General features: G+C 42.4%; 3 protein-coding genes across 3 annotated transcripts; 2 read left to right on the top strand and 1 right to left on the bottom strand.

Annotated features, from left to right (window-relative positions):
- Nucleotides 1-511: 511 nt before the first annotated feature.
- On the top strand, nt 512-5,542 carry tnfrsf1a (tumor necrosis factor receptor superfamily, member 1a). Its single transcript, XM_078287033.1, has 9 exons — nt 512-605; nt 782-884; nt 1,064-1,189; nt 1,328-1,477; nt 1,698-1,776; nt 2,594-2,640; nt 3,196-3,368; nt 3,495-3,612; nt 3,785-5,542. The coding sequence occupies exons 1-9, from the start codon at nt 540-542 to the stop codon at nt 4,081-4,083; spliced, it is 1,161 nt and encodes a 386-aa protein (XP_078143159.1). The 5' UTR covers nt 512-539; the 3' UTR covers nt 4,084-5,542.
- Nucleotides 5,543-6,345: 803 nt separating this feature from the next.
- Nucleotides 6,346-17,028, top strand: plekhg6 (pleckstrin homology domain containing, family G (with RhoGef domain) member 6). The gene is made up of 15 exons (XM_071908667.2): nt 6,346-6,441; nt 7,449-7,669; nt 8,034-8,168; nt 8,556-8,693; nt 8,807-8,902; nt 9,299-9,349; nt 9,652-9,801; nt 9,903-10,013; nt 10,839-10,988; nt 11,128-11,262; nt 12,651-12,770; nt 12,888-13,020; nt 13,105-13,220; nt 13,393-14,975; nt 16,244-17,028. The coding sequence occupies exons 2-15, from the start codon at nt 7,478-7,480 to the stop codon at nt 16,437-16,439; spliced, it is 3,306 nt and encodes a 1,101-aa protein (XP_071764768.2). The 5' UTR covers nt 6,346-6,441; nt 7,449-7,477; the 3' UTR covers nt 16,440-17,028.
- Nucleotides 17,025-20,259, bottom strand: lag3 (lymphocyte activating 3). The gene is made up of 8 exons (XM_071908679.2): nt 20,118-20,259; nt 19,828-19,948; nt 19,454-19,674; nt 19,074-19,346; nt 18,634-18,942; nt 18,137-18,394; nt 17,895-18,016; nt 17,025-17,437 (listed from the first exon to the last, which is right to left on the bottom strand). The coding sequence occupies exons 1-8, from the start codon at nt 20,164-20,166 to the stop codon at nt 17,327-17,329; spliced, it is 1,464 nt and encodes a 487-aa protein (XP_071764780.1). The 5' UTR covers nt 20,167-20,259; the 3' UTR covers nt 17,025-17,326.
- Nucleotides 20,260-21,782: the final 1,523 nt, after the last annotated feature.

Genomic DNA, 21,782 nt, shown 5'->3' with positions numbered 1-21,782 from the left:
GGCTGAGTTAGGAGTGGGCGTTATGTGGCGTGGAAACCGAAACTAAAGAAATCTTTGATAAAAACTTTAGTGGCGATTTTGTTCTTGAACACGTTAGACTATTATTTTATTATTTCTCTTTAATTGTAGAACTTATCAGCTTGTGGTAAGTTAAAGTTTTAACTACTTTCTAGTAAATTTTAAAATCCCATCACATTTCATTGCAACAGGGAAGTCTGAAGTGGCCAAACGAGTGGCATACAAAAAAGTTAGTCTGACAGTCTGTGAGATTTCCAGTTTTGTGTTTATTAAAATCACCAATACACTAGTAATTAATTAGGTAGATAAGTATCCTATTGAATGTATTCGTTTTTTATTACGGCAGTGGGCCCGCAGCCTGGCATATCCATGTCCTTTATTCTGCACTTCCCACTTCTAAAGGTTATATGTTTGGACAACACTGAGTTATTCTGCTTTGGCTTTTAGGTAGGACTGTTTAACACATTGTTCACCTTGCAGGTGTCCTCAAATGGAGTGAGTTAAGCTAAACCTGTGAGATAATGGAGGGAGTTGGCCGCAGAGGAAAATGGCATGAAAAAGCCCCTCTTGGCACATTGCTCCTCTTGGTGAGAAAGTAGTTTACTAAATATTTTGAAATTGCATTAAAGTTAAAAATCCATTGTAGTATTGTTGTCATTGTGATTGTAATAAATTGACATTCAAGAAAGTGGAACATTGACAATTTTTCACAATTTTCACAATATTTAATTGCATTGGCATCTTAACACATTCTGTGTTGCAGTGCATGTTGGGTTTAACATTACCACAGTCTGCAGAGGAGAAGGAATGTCCAGCTGGGGAATATCCCACTGAAAATGGCATTTGTTGTAACAAATGCCCTGCAGGTATTGTGTGGCCTCCTGCACAACACACATGACACATAAGAGTATGCTCATTAATGGCACTATTTTATGTTATCACACTGGTAGATGTCTTTTTCAAACACCAGATTGATCTTGTGTCAAGTACTGCATCTGTTCTACGTTGTCTTAACTGTGGTGTTTGTGTTAACAATGCTTTCCAGGTTTTAAGCTTGGGGCAGACTGTCAAGCAGAGCGTGAGAGGAGTCAGTGCCTGCCCTGTGCCAAAGGAGAATATACAGATCAGATTAACTACTCCCCCACATGTAGAAGTTGTAAACGCTGCAAAAGTACAGTATTATTATCTTGTTCAGGATCATTTTGAATATATTGGCTGCCTACATGCATTTAACAGTGCAGCATCAGCAGCATCGTTCAGGGCAGCATCATTCTCATCTTCTCCCGATCTACTTTTCCTTCATCTGTAGAGTTTGAAGAGGAGGTATCACCATGTGCAAGTTACCGTAACACTATTTGTCGCTGTAAAGATGGTTTCTACAAACGTGTCATTGACTCAGACACAAATGAGTGTCTCAAATGTACTTCATGTGGAGCTGGAGAAAGACAAACCGAGAAATGTGAGTGATAAGAACTGGCAATAAAATTAATTACACTTAAATTAATTAAATATCTAATTTTCCCTCCCTCTTTATCTTGTATGTTTCCAAAAAGAGTAGTTTTTATGCCCAAGTAAGAGCTAGTTCTTCTTTTTTTTTACATGATAAACTGTGTAGTCCATATAGACCTACTGTAACTGTACTGTGTGTTGTACTGATTTTATGATCATTGCTGGCATAGGTACCCTGGAGCACAACACGAAGTGTGAATGTGAGAAGGACTACTACAGAATCAAAAAGAAGTGTCTCCCATGCAAGAAGTGAGTATATGACCTTTATCAAAGTGCTTTTTGGGATGTATCTGTTTAAACACGTTAATGGGGAAGTTGGTAAGTTGAATTGAAACTTGCTGCACAGTTCCGATTTTGTTTCAGTCTTTCCATTGGGTGCCAAACAAAGAGAGAAGTAGGTAGAGAATGCAATTTTGGTCACTGACGTTGTAAAATTTACTAAAGCAGTGGTCACTTGTTCGATATTAGGCTGACTTCTGAGACTAAAGTCAGAACTCAGAATTCTGAGATTAATCTCAGAACTCAAATGAATGTTTCACATGTGGCCCTAATCCTCTTCTGTATGGTTGAAATCTACAAAACTGCAAACAAAAAAGTATGTTATGGCAGCTGATTAGCGCTATCTGAGCAGTGTCCAAACCCATAATTTCAATCAGGAATGTGTGCTATAATTGATCAGTAAATGGAAGTGTGGAGGTGTGTTTGAGCTGTGGATGGACAGACATAGGCATTTGTCAAATATGGAATAATAGTGGTGTGGGGAGGAGAGGAAAGTGGAGGGGGGCCCAGAGTCACCTCCTGTACATAGGGCCCATAATAATTCCTAGCTACGCCCTTATTATAATCATTGGCGAAGTATTGCTGACAGCTGAAGCACCTTATTTCAAGAAGTAGCCATGTCTATAACAATGGTAGTTGTGTAATGCACTTCAAATGTTAACATGCAATTGTCTGAGTCTGTGCTCATTCCCTGCTGTTACGATAGTGTTATCTCTGCTTCCATTGTTAATCACTTCCTCTTTGAATGTGCCTCAATGTTGTGAAACTTCCTCTGTCTTCTCCACAGTTGTACAGCCGACTGCCAACGTCACTGCCCTCTTCATGTTACAAAACGTGAGTCAGTGCTTGAAACAGGGATGTGATTTTTCCAGATTAATATGGAATTCCGGATTTTCGTGCCTGAAATCATGGCCAACATGAATCGTGCAGATCGGAGAAAAAAAATATTTTCATCTCAACCTACAGAAGGTTGAGCAGAGTGATTTCCTCAGACCGAGTTTACCATAGAAGTCCATTACTAACAATGCTATCTTAGTCAAGTGACCCTGTGCTGGGATTACAGTGGGACTTCAAAACTATATCCCTGCTGAACTGGCTCAGGACAAGCTTTCCAATAGGGTTAGCCAGTATATTTTCCTGCCAGTCACATCCCTGTTGACACTTAAAAGCAGTATACTCTTGCTTAGCATCAAAGAAACTTGGTCAGATCTTCAGTAACTTCAGTTATTGTTAGATATGTCTTCGATCTGTAGGTTTGGTAACAATAGAGTAAAATTTCAACAAGCCTGTAGCAAACCCTGTCACTGTTTAGACTATTAGTATTACATTTCTAGTGTGTATTAATCTTCACTTCTTGTTCCCTATGTGCTCCTCTCATTCCTTATGAAGCTCCTGAGAACGAGAAGGGGTTTCTCACGATAGCGGTGGTTGGAGTCGGTGTGCTGGGGTTGGTGGTTGTAGTGTTGGTGGGTTTCATCACGTACAAATCCAGAAAAAAGTCTGCCAAGAAGATGTTGCAGAGCCCCTCCCCACCGTACAATGTCTCCCAAGAATCAACTGAGGTACATTGACGTGAGAAACTGTCCGTGGTCATTTTCCTCCAATGGATGTACATTGTCAGTTACTGTAAAAAGTAAAATGTAAGTAAAAAAAAAATGTGTGCGTATTCAACCTTGCTGTCATTGTAGATCCTGATGCAAACTAGCGAGTCTTCAGAGAACAACTGCAACAGATCTGTTCCCCTAAGCCCTGTGAGTGAACAGGAGCCATCCAATCTACCTGACTGCGTCCCCCTGGAGATCAAGAGTGAGTGTATATGTACGCGCGTGTGTTTGTGTGTGTGTGTGTGTGTCTGTGTGCACCTGCCCAACGGTATGTGCAGACACAATCGTACAGTAGCCCATTGTGCTAAGCCTTTCCTCTTATCTCTTTCCCTCAACGCCGCTCTCCCCTTCTCCCGACTTCTTCCCCTCTCCAGTCCCCGACATGATCTACGCCGTGCTGGATCTGGTGCCCGTGCAGCAGGTGAAGCAGCTGGTGCGTTCTCTGGGTGTGACGGATATGGAGATCGAGCGGGCAGAGACCGACCACCGGGTCTGCAAGGAGGCCCACTACCAGATGCTGCGGGTGTGGGCAGAGAGGGCGTCGCAGGCGGGGGGCGGAGGACGGGGCAGGATGCTGCACCGGCCCTTACTGCAGGAGTTGTTGGATACACTGGGGAAGATGCACCTGGGACAGGCAGTGGAGGAGCTGGAGACAAAGTATGGCATTCAGTGAGGACATGTTTGGCATGCCTGATCAGAGGTCCCTACTCACACACGCTCACACACACACACACGCACGCACGCAAATTCCACCATTGCACACACCCATGCCAAGTAGAACAAAAAAAAACTTCTGAGACCAAGTATTGCACTCTGGAGAGACTCACTCACAAACATCCTCAAAGCACACATTAACCAGAGGAACACGGTGCTACAACTATGAGCAGAGATCAAAGTGAGCAGAGAACAATTTGATTTTCCTGTAACCAGAGTCACTGATCTATCTGTCACTCATCCTGCCGGCTACCCCACCGAGATGAGAGACTCAAACCACTGAGAGAATCAGAGGTCCAGTCAAATGGTTCAATGTTTTGCTAAATTCAGCTCACCCCTTTGTAAATATCTTATCAACATTGAATATTTTTGTAAATTATATATATATATTTTTTTGTTATAAGCTGTGATGTTTGTTTTGTATTAATATACTGTATGTGTATATGGAAATGTAAAGGAAAGTATCATATTATACTAGTGTATTCACTTCTGATAAGGGGTTGATGTGGTGGTGTTGTGTTGACTGTGTTTTTCTTCCTAAACGTTCACAGGGCCTGTTTTTAAGATGAATTATGTATCGGTGACAGTATAGCAAGCCATTTTATCATTTATTCCTTAGGTGTTAACTGCTCGTTCTCATTTTTAGTCAGGTTACTAAAGCTACTATTACTGGTATTGTCAGTCGTCACTATTGTAAACACCTTTTCTATTTTTGTGTTTTTTGTGGGTTTTTTTGTGTTAGAATCAAAATGTTATCTTCATTTAGAATAGAGACTACTGCTCAATGACATTACCTCTATGTATCATTTTCAAAAGAGGCAAGAACGACGTAGAACGGCTCCATATGATTTATTGGCAAAGCTATTTAATTTGCCACAAGCAAAATCAGTATATTAATTTGTTTTATTCAAATTCAAATTAGTTGCTGGTTACTGCTGAATACGTACTAGATCTTTTTATTTAGATTTTATGCTAACAAAGCTAAGGAGGTGTTGCCAGTCAGACCCCTGCTATTGGTTTTGCACAGCTCCATTTGCATTCCTTACAGCCCCATCATACAAGCATTATTCATCACTAAGTTAGAGAAAACAGGACACGCCCTGTCTCAGTCTGTGTCAGCCACAGATCTTTCATAATACCAGTCTCAGCCTGCCAGCCTGCAGACTCATTCTGTTGTACCACATGAGTCAAACTTAGACAGGTAAAGGGCCCCTCCTCTCTCTAGGACACGTATTAGTAGTTGACTTGTATCATAATAAAACATAAGCACTTTTACCACTCAGAATATTTTATAATCATGTATAGAATTGTATTATATTTTACTGAACAGACAGATACTGATTGAGCAATAATCTTGATCAGAAGCTAAGATTATATAGTGTGATTGTTTAGTTTAAATAAATACTTTTTAAATAAATGTACTGTATGTTTCATGTATCTTTATCTATGTATGTATCTGAAATGACTGGAGCAGACACCTGCCGTCATCATGACAAATTCGTTAACAGCCTCTGTGTGTATGTGTGTGTGTGTGTGTGTGTGTGTGTGTGTGTGTATATACTGTGAAAAATGATTTGAACATTTATGAGCATGTAATGGTGTATATAACTTAAGGAATGCTGTCACTCTACATTCCACCTCAAACTGTTAAACTTTTAATCACACTTCTAACTACATCTCTTGCGCACATTCTCTTTTCATGTACTTAACTGTTATGTCCATGTCTTTTTGTCTTTTTTTCCACCTAACCCAATCTCTCCATCTCTGTTTTTCCTTCCTGTGGCTACATTCCTTGACCCAATCCACTTCCCCATAACTCACTTCTCCTTAGCCGTGAGCGCTGATCTATTTTTCACCCAACTACGCTATCAATCAGGCATTTTCTCACTGCTGATTTCATATCCACGGTCCTCTCTCTCTCTCTGTTATGTAATGAATAAAAACAACTGCTGCTCTGCCTCTGTATTGAACGCTCTCATGGAGTCTGAAGAGACACAAGGCTTCTCCTCTAAAATGATTACCTCCTGTTTGTTCAGGGTGATCAATAAGCCGGATTGACATAAAACAACAGCAGACGGCCCTCTGTGAAATCAGTCACCACCTCCTGTAAACACTCAACTGCAGCACATTAACCAGCCCTAAGCACTGATTTGTTGGCTTCGAAATCCAGTTGTTCTCGTCGGGCCAGTTGCAGAGGGCAGGGGTGCAGGTGAAAGGCAGAGAGGGAGGGACCGAATCCAGACAGAGAAAGAGGAGGAGAAAGCTAACAGAAACCAAAGATGACTGTGTGAAACAAAATGGATCCAACCAAGCACAGGTAAAGTCTACATTTTTGTCAATTAAAAACATAGGTGGGGCTGTAAAAAGGGGGCATTATAGTTTAAAAATGGCTTTGCTTTATGTCTTCACTAAGTGACCCTCATGTTACCATTGCTGTGTGGTCCCATGTGTTGTCCTGTGGCACATAGAAAACAGACCCAACAGTTCTGCTTTTATAAACCTACTTTCAACCTGGAGTGAGTCAGAGTCTTACAGTTCCTATATAATTACAATTCAGACTATCTTTAGTGTGTTGCTGTGATATTCAGGGATTGTAAACAGGTGTGACACTGTGATGAAATCACTTGCGTCAGTACTTTGATGTTTGGCAATGTAGCGTGAGCAGGTTGGTGACCAGTGCAGGGCAGTTCTGTGACGGTCTACATCAGTCAGTGGTGAAATATTTCAAAGAAACATTTCCCTGAGAATCAAGGCACATTCCTCAGCGTAACCTAAAGCTGCAGCAGGACATAAGTTGATGTCAGGTTTGTGTGAACTGCTGTCAGATGAGGCCAGAGGTGACACTACATCCTGCGGAGATGTGTAACTGGAGCTGCAGCCATGTGAACCTACTGTTAATGTTAGTGTGCTTCACAGTCTCAGGATGCTACTTTAAGGGTTTCTACTGTCTCACCTGGTTTTCATTGTGTGTTTAGAAAAGCCTGTAGAGGACTCCTGAATACCATGTAGGCAATGTATGTGTGTTTCCTCCAGTGTGCAGCACACACACTATCTGAAAACTTTAGTTCCCCTAGGTTATTTAATTTCTGCTTTCTTCCTTTTGTTGCCAATTTATTTGTGTACCTAGCTTTTATAGCCTTGGCTTTGAAAAGAACTTTGAAATAAACAGCATAAAATGATAACAATGCACACAATGTCCCTCGATTATCCAGCATGCCTCTGGATACTCTGTTGTAAAGCCTTTCCTTGTCACAAACTATTTTACTCCATTTACCCTCACACACCTCATGTTGGCAATGAGTAACCCTGTGTGATTATTCTCAGCCTTTCCTCAGAAGTACCACATGTAAACAATGGCGGGAGGAAATGAATCACCAATGGATGAAACAGCAGCGCAGTGGAGAGATGGAGGGGAGGGGGAGAGACAGAGGGATACAGAAACCAAAGAGCCAGAGGTTGTCGATGGGACGACACCAGCTGCAGAGATCATCCTCCACCACAGGGGGTCAGCAGACAAACACAAGTTCAATACTTCGGGCTATCAGGTAAATGGTCTGTTGTTATGAATGGGACAGAAATGCAAAGATGACAGCCTCTGGGATTGATAACATTACCTATCTGACAGTGTAAAGTGTTCAAACTTGAATATCTGACAAAAGAGGTTAGAGGAAATTTGACATCTTTTGACATCTTTAAATCACAAGACAAATGAGTCTGCAGGTAAATAAACATAGCCTTGATTTATATTGCTCAGTTTCCCCACAGGGGTCAAGTTTCATCTTATCTTATGTATCAGGAATGTTTATGATGTAGTCTTTGAAATGTGCTTCATCCCCTGTGTAGCCCATATGAAATGGCACAGCATGAAAATAAAACTGTATTTTGACTGTATTTATTTCCCCACTCCAGCGGCGGACAAAGCAGAAGGTCGTGACAGACTTTGCAACCGTGAGCAAGGGAGCGTCTGCTGGAACCAAACCCAGAGCTGCGCTGAGACAGGTCTTGTTCAGCCAGGGAGTGTCTGACAAGAACCCCGCGCCTGAGGTATTCCCCTCCCATGTCGGCTCCGGCACATCTGAGTACATACTGACATGCATAGGCACAGATACAGACATGCTGTAGCAGTGTCCGCCAACGCAAACAGCTAGAACAACTGCAGCCCAGTCTGTTCTGCAGTGTTGCTGTAACTCTAAATAAACATATGAATATTCACAGCTACTGAAAATGAGCATTTGTACTGAATAGGAGATGCATTATGAAGACAAATTTCATAAACCCCTTTTTTTCTCACTGTAATTTCTGTTTGTCTCGCTACATCTGTCTTCCTGTTTTGGTCTCTTCCCTCTCTCTCTCTCTCTCTCTCTCGCTCTCTCTCTTTCAACTCTCTCTCTCTCTCCCTCTTTCTCCACTCTGTCTTTCCCACCCCTTCAGGAGCGAGGTCAGCTGGATGTGTTGAAGCAGGCTCTGGAGACCTATCCTGTGCCTGTCAGTCTGAAGTGGAGATGGGAGGAGGAAAGACACGGAACCACGCTGGAGAAGAACTGGACAGATATAGTGCACTCGCATTCGGTACATGGCCTCTCCACCAGCTCTTATAGTTATGTTAAGTGGCTATTCTTGAAGCATCCATAACTGTCTCCTTCTCTTCCCTTTCTCCCTCTCCATCCTGTTTCCATGGTCAGACTATGTCTAAGATGCAGAGACACCAACAGGAGGCGCTGTGGGAGTTTGTCCACACTGAGCTCACCTACATCAATAAGCTCACAGTCATCCAAGATGTAAGACATCACTCTCTGCCCAACTGTCATTGTCTTTGATTAACGTCAGCTAATAAAAATGCTTAGCAAAAAACAATAATTACAATCTGATTGCAAAATGTTCTTTCTTTATACTTTATTGTGTCATTGTTCCATATTCAATTCACTTTACAATTCTGTCTATATATTTTGAGAGTAAGAAGAAAAAAAAGAGAGCCACATTTGATGAAAACAAATATTCGAGGGGTTCCTTTCCAATTCCATCATCATTATTTGTCATTCAATAATAATAAGAAGTAAATTTATGGTGCAGGATTTTCAATGCCTTTTGTATGAAGGCGTATCCACGGTCAAATTTATCAGAACTGATAAGGGTAATCTGCAAGAAGTTTAACAAGCTGTATTTGTCTCTCACAGTTGGTTATTGCAGCTCTTGTCAACCTGCACCAGCATGGATTTCTCCAGGAGGTCAGTCTGCACCGCATGCAGTAACATTACTTGGTCTATACTGGAAATACACAAACCTACAGCACAACGCACACGATCTGCAGGCCTATTTTCCATTGTTTTGCATACCACTGACATACTGACACAGTGAGAACATCCGTTATAGCCGCTACAGTTTACACATACACAAGTGCAAACGGAACATTCAGCACAACAACAGCATTTTTTAAATTTCCACTGAGAACATGGAAAATGTCACACCAGGCAGAGGAGTCCGTTTTAAGCTCTATTTTTTGCTTCTTCTTGACTTTCCTCTTTGTCAGGTGACGCCCGACTTGCTCTTCTCCAACCTTCCCTCCATCCTCAGTGCCCACCACCTGTTCTGGCAGGAGGTGATGTATCCCATGTTGCAGGAGGTGCGGAGGACAGGCCAGCCCTTTGACCCCATGAGGTTAGAGGCCGGTTGTCTGCAGGTAACCGCTTATTGTCTGCCAGATACGTTAGGAATACAGCTATGTGTTTGTTTCTGTCTGTCACTCATATGATCATTCATTGTTTGCCTTTTTTACCCTAGTTCCATGAACGTTTCTCTTCCTATCTGCCGTACTGCTGGGAGGAGGAGAGCAATCTGGAGCTGACACGCCGGCAGATGGACACCAACCCTCATTTCCTGACCTACGTCCAGGTACAGTGTACGGTGCATGCATGCATGTGTGGAGGAATGGTCAAACACACACACACACACAAACACACACACACTTACGCAACTGCTCACCCACACCTCTAACCCTAACCCTAACCCTAACCCACAAAATATCATTCAGCGTGCCATAACCGGGAATGCGATGTAATGAATAACCCTCTCGTTATTGGTGGCAGAGTTGAGGTTTGTGTTGTTATCATAAACCTGTGGGCGTTCTGTCATAGTCACTTCCTGAAGGGCAACCACTCGTCACACCGTCCTCTCCTAATGAATCAGCCGAGACAACTGTTCTAAGGCCAGACAATTTTCTGTTTAGTACGCAAAATGTAATACTGAAACCTTCAAATCCTGCCAAAGGGTTACATATTTTACTTTAACCTGTTTTCAGTGCTATTTCCTGTATAGAACCAGGTACTGTGTGTTCATTTAAAACTTGCTCTCTCTAGTCGAGTTTGTGATTCATCAATGTGCAACAGAATTCAACATTAGAAGAGAGCGTTTTGATTTGATTGGCTCACGGTTCAAGAGAGCGTATGGTGATCAGCGGGGACAAAGTTTGAGAACAGGCAAAGCCCAAAGACTCTATAATGGAGGCTTTCGAATGTCATCTTCTCAAAGTTACCAGATGACCAATATTTATTTATCAGCCAAGGGCAAATTTTATCTGCATTTGCTGTACCCTGCTTATCATACTGCTTAATTTATGGCTTTATGTCACTCTGCAATAAAAATGAAATATTATAACCAAGGTTCTGATCTGAAAAGAGTTTTGCTGATGCAGATTTCCTGTGTTTTTGTCCTATCTAGTGGGTAGAGACTCACCCTCAGTGTGAGCGGATGCGGCTGGGCGACATGCAGGCCAAACCCCATCAGAGGATCACAAAGTATCCTCTGCTGCTCAAGGCTGTGCTCAAAACCACCCAGGACCCACAAGTACAGCACACGCTCAGAGGCATGGTGAGGATCTTCAGCTTTCAGATCAATGAACCTGTTCAGTTCAGCGCACATGTATTGTGTCCTCTAGTACAGTGTAGTCTCAACGAAACTCCCACTGACTAACTCCAGCCCCTCCTTCTTTCTTCTCGCCCTTCTCCAGTTGTCCAGTGTCAATGGTTTTTTGGAGAGCATCAATGACTACCTGAGGCTAAACGATGAAGAGCTTGCTCTCTCTATCTCTGCTCAGAGGGTGGAGGGATACGAAGTGGAAGGGATAAATGAAGAAATCGACAGGGTAAAAGATTTTTTTATATAAAAGTACTGTGTATAGAGTGACTCTCATGCATCCCGCTGAGATTCTTTGTGAAGATGCCTGAGTTACCAGTCAAATCCACAGTGAAAACAAATGTCTATACACTTAAATCCATGCAATTTACATTTACTCAGCCAAGCTTTTGGTCTACAAGACCTTCAACAGAGCAAGCATCACACACAATGGAGAGGCAACACCCAGTCACATGACATAACACTACCTGGGTATTGTAATTCTTTGATGATAGAGAAAATCAGCAATGAAACTACATGTATAACTAGGACTGCAAGCAGTCGTGGAACAGGGCCGGCCAGATGTAGCGTAAGAGGAAAAAGAGAGTTACAGTAAACAAAGCATATTTACTCAGCTTCACCGAGGACTTGAACTCACAACCTTTGACACCAAAGACAAGTCATGAACTTGTTGAGCTATCTGTTTGTGGTTATAAGAGAGGAGGCGTCACGTCATGGCAGGGTGCATGATAAGATCTGTCCAGCCATATTAAGGCAGATTCAAACTAGGGTAAAATATTCAGTTTTCAAGATAAAATTCTGAGAATTTGCCTACTTTATCTAGACAACATAGAGATGTCTGTAGTTTATTTGTACAAGGATTGAATGCTCCATAAGTGAATAACTGATGTTTAAAGATGCTCCATTTTCCATTGAGTACAATGGTTTCCATAAAAGCAGAATTCAAATCATCATTAAAAAATTCAGTTTTTGAGTTAGAAGTCTGAAATTCTACGTTTCATCTACCAAGACAAGAACATATTTTCTATTTTTTACATGAAGATTGGACATCGAGTAAGCAGCAATTCACCGTGGCAGTGAACAGTATCATTTACAGTCAGACATTTTGATGAGCTGTGGGTTCAATTTTTGATTAAATGAAAAACCCAACGACGGTTTTATTTGGGCAGGTCTAATGATGCTCTGTAGTGATTTTCATCTAATTTCTTGCAGTTTTAGTAAGAAAGAAAGAAAGAAAGCATAATAATAATACATACAAACACAATAGCGGAGCTGCTGCCGGCCCTTAAATATAAAATACACAAGGGGGGCACAGTGTATAGAAAGACATACAACCTCAAGAAGCACTATATACAATACGTACAAAATGAACAAAAATGGAACATGAGGCTATTAAGGGGGAATCAGGCTTGAACCAACATAAATCATAGACACCCACAGTCTTCAAAAAATCCTGTGTTACAACGTAACAGCATAAAATCCTCATTTAAACCAACAGGCTGAAGCATATCTAATGTGGATCCAAACAAATTCCCTCTGTCATGTTCTTCTTTCTAAGTCGACTTCTCAGATATTCACTTTAATATAATGATTATTCATGATGGATTTCCTTTGCAGCATGTCCGAGAGATCTGCCAGTTTGATTTAACGTGTCCCATCAGAGGAGTGGGTCCTGGAGTCGTACGCAAGTTGCTGCTGGAAGAGAACTTGAAGATTCGTGGCAGAAAAGACAGCAAGGTGAGCAGCGCCAGTGTACTCAGTTACTGTATATTTCATTCTATCTCTTCAGGACGTCCCATTCATAACTTTCTTGTTCTTCTTCCCATGTTTCCTCGGACGTGGTGTGATGTGTAGCTGGAAGTGGTGGCTCTGCTTTTCTCTGATGTGCTTCTGATGACCAAAGTCCAGAAGAAGGGGGAGCGACTGAGGGTGGTTCGCCCCCCGCTGGCGCTGGACAGAACTTTCTGTGTAGCGCTGAAAGATGGCTGTGAGTAAAAACCTCTCACTAAAAAACTGATGCAAGATGCAGTCTGTCCAGACATCATATTAATCATTCCTCCTCTTCTCTCAGGTTCATTTGTTCTTGTGGAGGTCGGTGAGCTTGGCTGTGCCATGAATGTCTACATTTTTGCAACAACCACCTCAGAGAGCTGCTCCACATGGGTCTCCACCATCCACCAGGCACAGGTAAAAACAAACATTTCTTACTACAGCTTCCAAAATGGCAATTGTCTTGTTCTATTCATTTATGTAATAGCATTGCAGAAATGTCTTTATAAGAATAACTTAGTGAAGAATTGTTGAATGCTGTATTTAGGAGTCATTGCAGTGTGAATCTAGCTCTATGTTCTGTTGACAGGAGACACTAAAGGATTTGAGAGAGACAGAGAAAAACAAACAACTGGACAACTGGAGAGTCCAACAGTTTGAGGCCAAACCTGTTATGGAAGCTAAGATGGATAACATGGAGACAATAAAACAACCTCTTAAGCAAGCAGCAGAAGAGACTTTTGTGGATAAATTTATTGAAGAACCTATTATCTCCCCATCACTGAATGGGATGTTGAAGGCTAAAGTAACAGAGACAAAGTATCAACCTTCACATCCAGTGGCCAGTAACAGTACCGGGTTGGCTTTTTGGCAAAGCAAGTCCAGTGACAATCGCAGCAAATCAGTGTATGGTGGTTTTGCTGGTAAGGAGGGGCGTGAATGGATAGAAATGGCGGTGAGAGCAGAACAAGGTGGGAACCATGGGGAGGAAGAAGAGTTAGTGACTGTATTTCACGGGATAAAGGAGCGAAGGGTGACCTGGAACCACAACACACAGTCCGCCTCTCACCTGGGTGACAATTTCATACCTAGTAGAAACACAGCGGACCCATTAAGACACAAACCCAGTGGACCACACTCTCTCTTACTGGGCGGATATCCAGATGTGGACTACCCAACCACCCCACCTGGCACTTTGCTCTCCCCTTACGGAGAATACCAACCAACTCAGTACCAACCAACAGTTTCCATGGTGAGGCCTGAGTTTCAAAGACTCCCAGGAGCTAGAGGGAGATCAACATGGAGGGATTCAGATTCCCAGTCAGTGGACGAGGAGACCAGGAGAAATTCCTGGTACAACCAGTCTGGAGAGGAGGAGACTTTGCCCGAGCCTTGGAAGTTCTCCAGAAAGTTGAAGTCTCCCAGGTTACGGAGGAGGAGGCCCATCAGCAGCCATCATGCCCCTCCCCAGATGTTCAGGCAGGGGTCCCAGGACTTGGGGGTGGCATGGTCTGCTGTTAACACCAACTCTTCCTCCAACTCTGACTCAGACTGCAACCAGAAGCTCAAGGGAAGCTCCGCCTCCTGTGGCCAAAGCTCCGATTCACACCGGGTGCTCAAGCTGGGGTCCTTGAAGCTGAACCAAGGGATGTTTTGGAACATGCCTGATGAGAGAGGTTCCCCCAATTCCCGAACGTTCTCCGAGCCGGAGCTGCCCGATCAAAACTTCCATTACAAGAGGCCCAAACTGAAAACCCAGAGGAGTGCCTCCATCCCTGATATCATCATTCAAGGAGGACACAGGCTTCATCTGCCCTCCAGTAGCCTGCAGTCCTCGACTCTGCCCAGAGTGGGGGCCGCACCTTCTCCCACCGCAGCACTTGATCCACAAGCACGCGTCTCCCCTCTGGAGGGCCTTTTGGAACGAGCCAAAGTGAGAGTGAGGGACCGAGATGGAGTAAGACCAGAAAGAAACAAGAAAATGCCCAATATGAAAGCATGGTATCCGCCTCCATCTCCCTCTTTCTCCACCACACCATCACAGTCACCCAGCGATGGGGACAGAGAGACAGAGTGGGAAGAGGTGGAGCTTATGAGAAGCAGAGCCCCTACCGTGAGCAAAGGATGGAAGGAACAGTTGGTGGATGGAGATGAAGAGGAGAAGAAGAGCAGGTTAGAATAACAAACTGTCCTCTTTTGATGCATAAGTCAGGGTGTGACTATAATTAAGGTGTTGTATCTTTCAAATTACAGAACAATGCTTTTAGCAGTGAGTCCGATTCGTTGGGCTCCAGAACGTAAAGAACTATTAATGCCACTGAATTTCAGCTTTCAAATCGGTTATTTCAACAGTTGTATCTTAATTAGTCAGCATTCGCGTCTGCCTACTGCTGTGGTTGCTGGAGACTGAGTGAAAAATAACTGACATTCTTCGTGGTTTTCTGGGTATAACGGCACATTTTATGATTCAGAAGAACTAATAATAATACGATAAGAATAATATCAGGACACCCTCCCTGAACCAGGAACTGGTTGCTCACTCACCACACCACCCTGCTGCCCCATTACTGTAACACAAAGCTCATTTGGATGTTACGTATATTTGTCTCATTTATAACATCCAAATACAATTTGTGCAATAGCAGAGAATCCACAATGTCAGTCTCCCTTTTGCTGTCGTTTGTGCAGCTCAGGCTATTCATTGGTTTCACATGACAGACACTTTGCTTCTCTGGCTTATAGATAATTGAGAGAGTTGTCCATAGTCACAAATATTAATATGCATCCTAAATCATGAGTGTAATATAAGCTTCTTAAATTGATTGATTGATTTTTTTTATATATATATTTTTTTTAAGTTCTCAAGTCTCTACTATTGAAATGAGTTTAGTGAGGAGTAGGTTGATAATGGACATATTGTTCTGTCAGAATGGAAACTTCACAGTTTCCATCATCGGTAATTTGTGCCGCTGCTAACCCCGAATGCGTTAGCTTAGAATTTTATCTCATTCTCGATTTGAATCTTTCCCGAAAGGCATAACCAACTTAATTAGTTTTTATGCTTTCCACGCTATATATTTATTGGAGCAGAGAACTGTTTTTGGTATTTTTAATGTTCTCATGGTTTTCTTCTGTCTTATCATTTGGTTTTGCATCTTTGAACATCATGTATAGTACATTACTTACTGCACGGTGTGTGTCAGTATTCCCTCCAGGCCATTTTTTATTGGAAATGCTTCCGAAACTTCTGCATTTAGACTATATGTTACAATAAAACTCTCCACTGAAACTACAATGCATTATAAGCCTTCAGGCAGAGTGACAGCTCTTTTAGCAGAAGAGGGCCAGAACCCCTAGTGAATGGTAGGGGAAGCATTGGCACGTAAATATGAAAAAATAATACATTTTAAACTTCTGTTTCCACCTCTCTCTGTCTGTAGCCTCGTCTTTGCCGATGGTGTAAATGTGGACTGGCCGGGCTGGTGCTTCGATGATGATGAAGTCATGGATCATCTAAACCCAGAGGACTACAGCATCGGGGACGAGGGGCTGCTGGAAGGCATCAGCCGAACTCTGACCTTATGGGATTTCCATGGACTTGTAGAGCAAGAAGAAGGGGAGTGCAGCCAGGTGTAGCTCTGAAGCTGCAGCAAACAGGAGATCTGGGACTGTCAGCGGATTCAAAACGTCTTCCAGACTCAAACTGCCAATCAACGGAAGTCCTAAGACCAGACACTCACACTACGATGACTCAAAGTTCAATCTGTGAATGTAATTTACAGAGCCACAAATTGACAAGGACAACTTTTCGCATTGCCAATTTTTTATTAAAAGCCCAACCTCACAAAAGAGGGAAAGGATCTTTGCTTGTAGAGTAAGCAGATCAATTTGCACAGATATAGTTTATAGTATAGATAGTTATTTTGGAACATGGTATCAAACTCAGCAGAGTGTTTCAGCATAAACTTCCAGGGTGCTTTTTACACAAAGGTCTTGAATCTGAATTTATGGCCGCTATTGATTCTGTAATTATGCATCAATATGTAAAATTATGTAATATATTATTTTTTTGACACAATGTCTATACACTCATGGTCAGTGTTTTGTGTAAATATAAAAACATATTTTTTATGAATTCTATTTTATTTATATGAGTAATAATGTCACTATTTTTGCCCTGTTATTCACCTGAAAGATTCAGATTGTATATAATGTAAAGAATAAATCCAGATAAATTTGGTGAAATGTATTTTACTTGTAAACTGTAAACCATTTTATTTTCAAGAAATCTATACAAACAAAACCTTACATAAAACATAGTTACAATTAGAAAATAGTTACAATGGAAATAACATAGCATATGCAAAATCTCAATAAGATTTTCTTAAAACGGGAACAAAAATACTGCTACATATGTCTGCTCTGGATATGTACAAAACTTCTGCATGAACAAAAAATCTCTTATTGCAGGCATGAAGAAGTCTTACTTAAATTCAGTGTTGTGAAATTTTGCCGCAATGCCTCTACACTAATGAGTCTTCATTTTTAACTCGGTTCCTTTCTCTCTCCTCCCTTTCATTGGAGATAGTATGAACAATAGTCTCCAGTGCGGGGAATTGAAAGATCCTTTTCCTCTGTGGAGACACAATATGTAGATTTGTTAAAACAAGCAATCTGGAGCACACAGTCAAGTATTGAATCATGGTCATTTGCATGCACATGGCATGCAAATATGCTGCTGTCCGTTTCAACAAGTCATTCAATCTTGTATTCATTTAAAAATTTTCCACAGAACAAGTGAAAAACCTGTTATGGAGGTGAGATAATTTCTTTCCAATACCACTCATTGCAGGAGTTTTCTCAAACCAAGTGACATTTTCTTGAAACAAAGAGAATGGTCTGCCTTATTTCTAGATTATGCAACTTGCTTGGAAAAAACTTGAAAAATATTGAAACTGTGAAATTATCCCATCCCACTGGTAATCTTTTTTTTTCCACTTGGGAGAAATACAATTTAAGACAGAATACAGGATTGAATGATTTCTTAAGATGGGCATTTTTTTTTGCAGTGGTGTGAACTACACAACTTACTCTTTGGTGGTTCCTGTACATCTGAGCCACAACCAGCAGCAGCACAAGGAGGAGAAAGCTGAGACCGATCACCATGGCGGTATTATCTGAAAGACCTGCCTCTTTGGCTCCAGTCAGACCGCCTGTGGGACAGAACAACACACAAACAATCAGATGAAAGCACCATATGCCATTTTTCATGAAGCATATGAGCATATTATCGTTAAGCATAAATAGAATTAAATGAAGGGGAGTGAGCTTACTCATCAGAGGAACATGGTATGTTACGTTTCCCAAAATGCCTTTTTTCCCGTAGAAACGGCATGCCAATTCGCCCGAACTATCTCCCGCCAGCTTGTCGATCCTGAGAACGTTCCCCTTCTGGACGGACCTCGTCGATTCGCTGCCATTGAGGTCATAGGTCACATGAACCCACTCATATTCGGTGACCTCGCTGAGGTCGCTTAGGTGACAGGTCAGCGTCGCGGGGGCTTTTTTGACCGAGCGGACATTACTTTCAACTGAAAGGAGAACAAGAAAAAAAAATCCACGGTATTAGTTGATGGCAAACAATAAAATTCATGCAGTCTGCATACAACAGTCTAACAAAGATATTGTAAGTAAGTAAAGTTTATTTATATGGCACCTTCCACAGAGCAAAGTGCTTCAAAATTAATACTATTGTATTAAAACACATCTGTAAATTATTTTGTATGTTTCCCCAACCTTAAGCGTTGGCTGTGAAGCTGTGCAAGCTTACTTTTGGCAACGACAAGCTGCAGACTTCTGCTCAGCCTGCGTCCTCCAACCGTCCCGGAGCATCTGTACCTGCCCCCATCCTCCGACCCCACCTCCCCCACAGACACAGACCTGTCCAGGGGCTGCTGAGAGGACAGACTGAATGAGGGAGGAAGGGAGCGGGCAGTGGACGGAGAAAGAGATCCGGCGCTCAGTCTCTCCCACACTGGGTTGGATGGGGTTAGACCAGGGGAAAACACACAGGGGAGCGTGACTGCAGAACCCACAGCAGCGTATACCTTGGTGTTGTCACTGGACGGGTCGTCGATTCCTGTGAGAGAGAGGGAGAGAGAGAGAGAGAGAGAGAGAGAGAGGAGTTTAAGCCATGTAAAAATATGAACCAACAGCTCCACCTCTTACAATATTTCAGGATCATAGGCCATCTGTTGTCTGGAATCTCACCTTTCACAGACAGACGCTTTGTCACTAGGCTTTCTTTCCTCTGGTAGTGCACAACGCAGGTCCAGACTCCTGTCAGCCTCTCAGTAGCTTTGCCCTCCATGACACTTTTGGTGACACCTCCGTCTGGGATCGACACCTCCTTGATTTCATTCTGAGGCACAAATGGGTTCCCGTTCAGTCTCCAACGCAGGGTGGCTCCCATAGGCCAAGGGGTCACATCACAGCTGATCGAAACGTCGCCCCCCGGTACGGCAACCGATGGGGAGACAGACACTGTAAAGGATACAGGCAAGGGTAAGATTATTGACATATTCACAGATATATCACAGATCATTTCTATTTCATAATATAAGAATGGACTTACTTAAGTTGTTTCTTACCTGTGATGACTCTGAGTGTGACCACCTTTAGAACCCTCTGGTTTCCATCGTCCACCCTGCAGATGTAATCTCCCCCATCATCCTCCCTCACGTCGGTAATATGCAGGCTGTAGTCGCCTCTTCCAAACTCATCGTATGGGCATTGTATGCGCGGGGTCCCTTGATTTGCCCAGCCGTAGCCCCAATATTGCATACCGCTCTTCTGCTTTCTCCACACAGTGCTGTCAATGGAGGGAGAATTCAATTTGATTTAGGGAGAGCTAGATAGGACAAAGAGAGGGGGTTTGTGGGAATTTTAGAGGGGCAAACTGAGGAAGCGGGAAGGGATAAAGACATAGACGAGCGAAGGGGACGAGTAAAAAGTCGTGTCTTACCCTCCATGGGCTTTGGTCCAGAGGATTGCAGCAGCAGAGGCGGATGGAGGGCTACATTTACAGGGTAGTACAGCCTGGGAGCCGGCCTCCGCAAACACCTGCGTTACCTCACACCTCACCCCTGGGGGAAGAAACACACAAACTCCACTTCAGAAAGAAAATCACAGAGAATGATCAACATGTCGTGTAAAAAAGTGAGCAAAAAATATGGGTATGTTTAAATGCTTCATTACCAAAAACAAACAAAAAAAAACTTTGAACATTATTGTAAAAATCCAATTATATATCACCTGTCATTAGAAAGGCAACCCCCCCAAAGATGAAGTATTCCCACAGCATCTTTGTTGTCTTTGAGTTTGATCAAGACTTCTGTCTGCTGTCTGCTCTGCTATCAAGTCTATGCTAAAATGTCACCCTCTCTGTTTGATGTGTTCTCTCTAAGCTCTGTGTGTTTCTGTGACTTGGGCTGAAGTATATATGGGCCTGTGGGCGGTAGGTAGTTCCTCTAGTCGTGTGAGCTGTCAGTCATCAGCGTGGCTTTGATGCGGTCTGTCTTTGTCACTTACACAGCTTGGAAACTGTAACACAGAGAGACAAACAGGGAGACCCACTTCCTCCCACGGATTCTCTCTCTTTCACCCCCTCCTCCCTCTCTCTCTCTCTCCACGGTCTCCACTGTTATGTAAAATGATACACTTTGCAAGTCAAAACATATAGGACTAAAAGAAATCATTGCATTGGTAGGCACAGTACATGCACAGCAGCAGATAAGATACATTGTTTGGAAATGTTTTAATGTCAAGAGAGCAGTGCATTTATTCCACACAGACCTCAGTGATTACTACAGCTTTACACCTCAGTTCAGTTCAGCATTATTTACGTAAGTTTTTGCTGCGCAGCCAAACCGCTCTGACATTTCCTTCCTCACTGCCAGTCAGTTGCGTTCACAGTCTCTAATCACCGGTGAACCCAGCTCTCTCATCATCATCATCACCGGTATCAGAATGAAGCCGTTCTGGTAACACAGTATGTTGTTTTGATACATATTCATGTGTAGTGAGTGAGTCACCCTCTCCATTTTCATCTCTTTTTTTCCTTTCTGTGAATTCTTATTATAACATGACTATAGCTAATTTAGAGCTGTTTTAGCTCGCTGAAGTCACATCTAGGGCTTTGATGACTATTAGGTGGAAGGTAATGTCTTAATGTATTTTAGATGGATGGGTGAATGGATGATGAGATACATAGTAAGTAAGTAAAACTTTATTTGTATAGCACTTTTTTAAACATACAGTTACAAAGTGCTTTACAGAGACATAAGAGAAAAAAAATAAAATAAATACAGATATTAATTCACACAACATGCAAGCATATGATAAAAACAAGAGGAAATAACTATAAAGCATGCAGAGTACATATAAAATAAAAATAAAAATATAAATAGCAGCATAGCCTAACTATTATAAGAAGGCCAGCCTATAAAAGTGCGATTTTAGGTGCTGCTTAAAACACTCAACAGACTCAGCTGATCTGATGGATAAGGGGAGACGGTTCCACAGAGTGGGGGCCACAACAGCAAAGGCACGATCACGCTTTGTTTTAAGTTTGGAAGGGGGAATTTCTAGCAGTGGTTGGAGGACCTGAGTGACCTTACAGTATTGTAGGGGATCAACAGCTCAGTTATATACGCCGGCGCCAGGCCATGCAAAGCCTTAAAAGTAAATAAGAGAATCTTAAAATCAATTCTATACTTAACTGGGAGCCAGTGCAAGGAGGCAAGAATCGGTGTTATATGGGACCTACGGTTAGACTTAGTTAAGAGCCTGGCCGCCGCGTTCTGCACCATCTGCAACCGAGCCACAGCAGCTTGGCTGAGGCAAGTGAACAGGGCATTACAGTAGTCCAGTCTTGAAAAAATAAAAGCATGAATGATGTGCTCCAGATTCTTTTTTGAT

This window comes from Centroberyx gerrardi, chromosome 12 (assembly GCF_048128805.1).
Source record: "Centroberyx gerrardi isolate f3 chromosome 12, fCenGer3.hap1.cur.20231027, whole genome shotgun sequence".
In the NCBI taxonomy this organism is placed as follows: domain Eukaryota; kingdom Metazoa; phylum Chordata; class Actinopteri; order Beryciformes; family Berycidae; genus Centroberyx; species Centroberyx gerrardi.
This window is presented reverse-complemented; position numbering and strand designations above follow the sequence as displayed.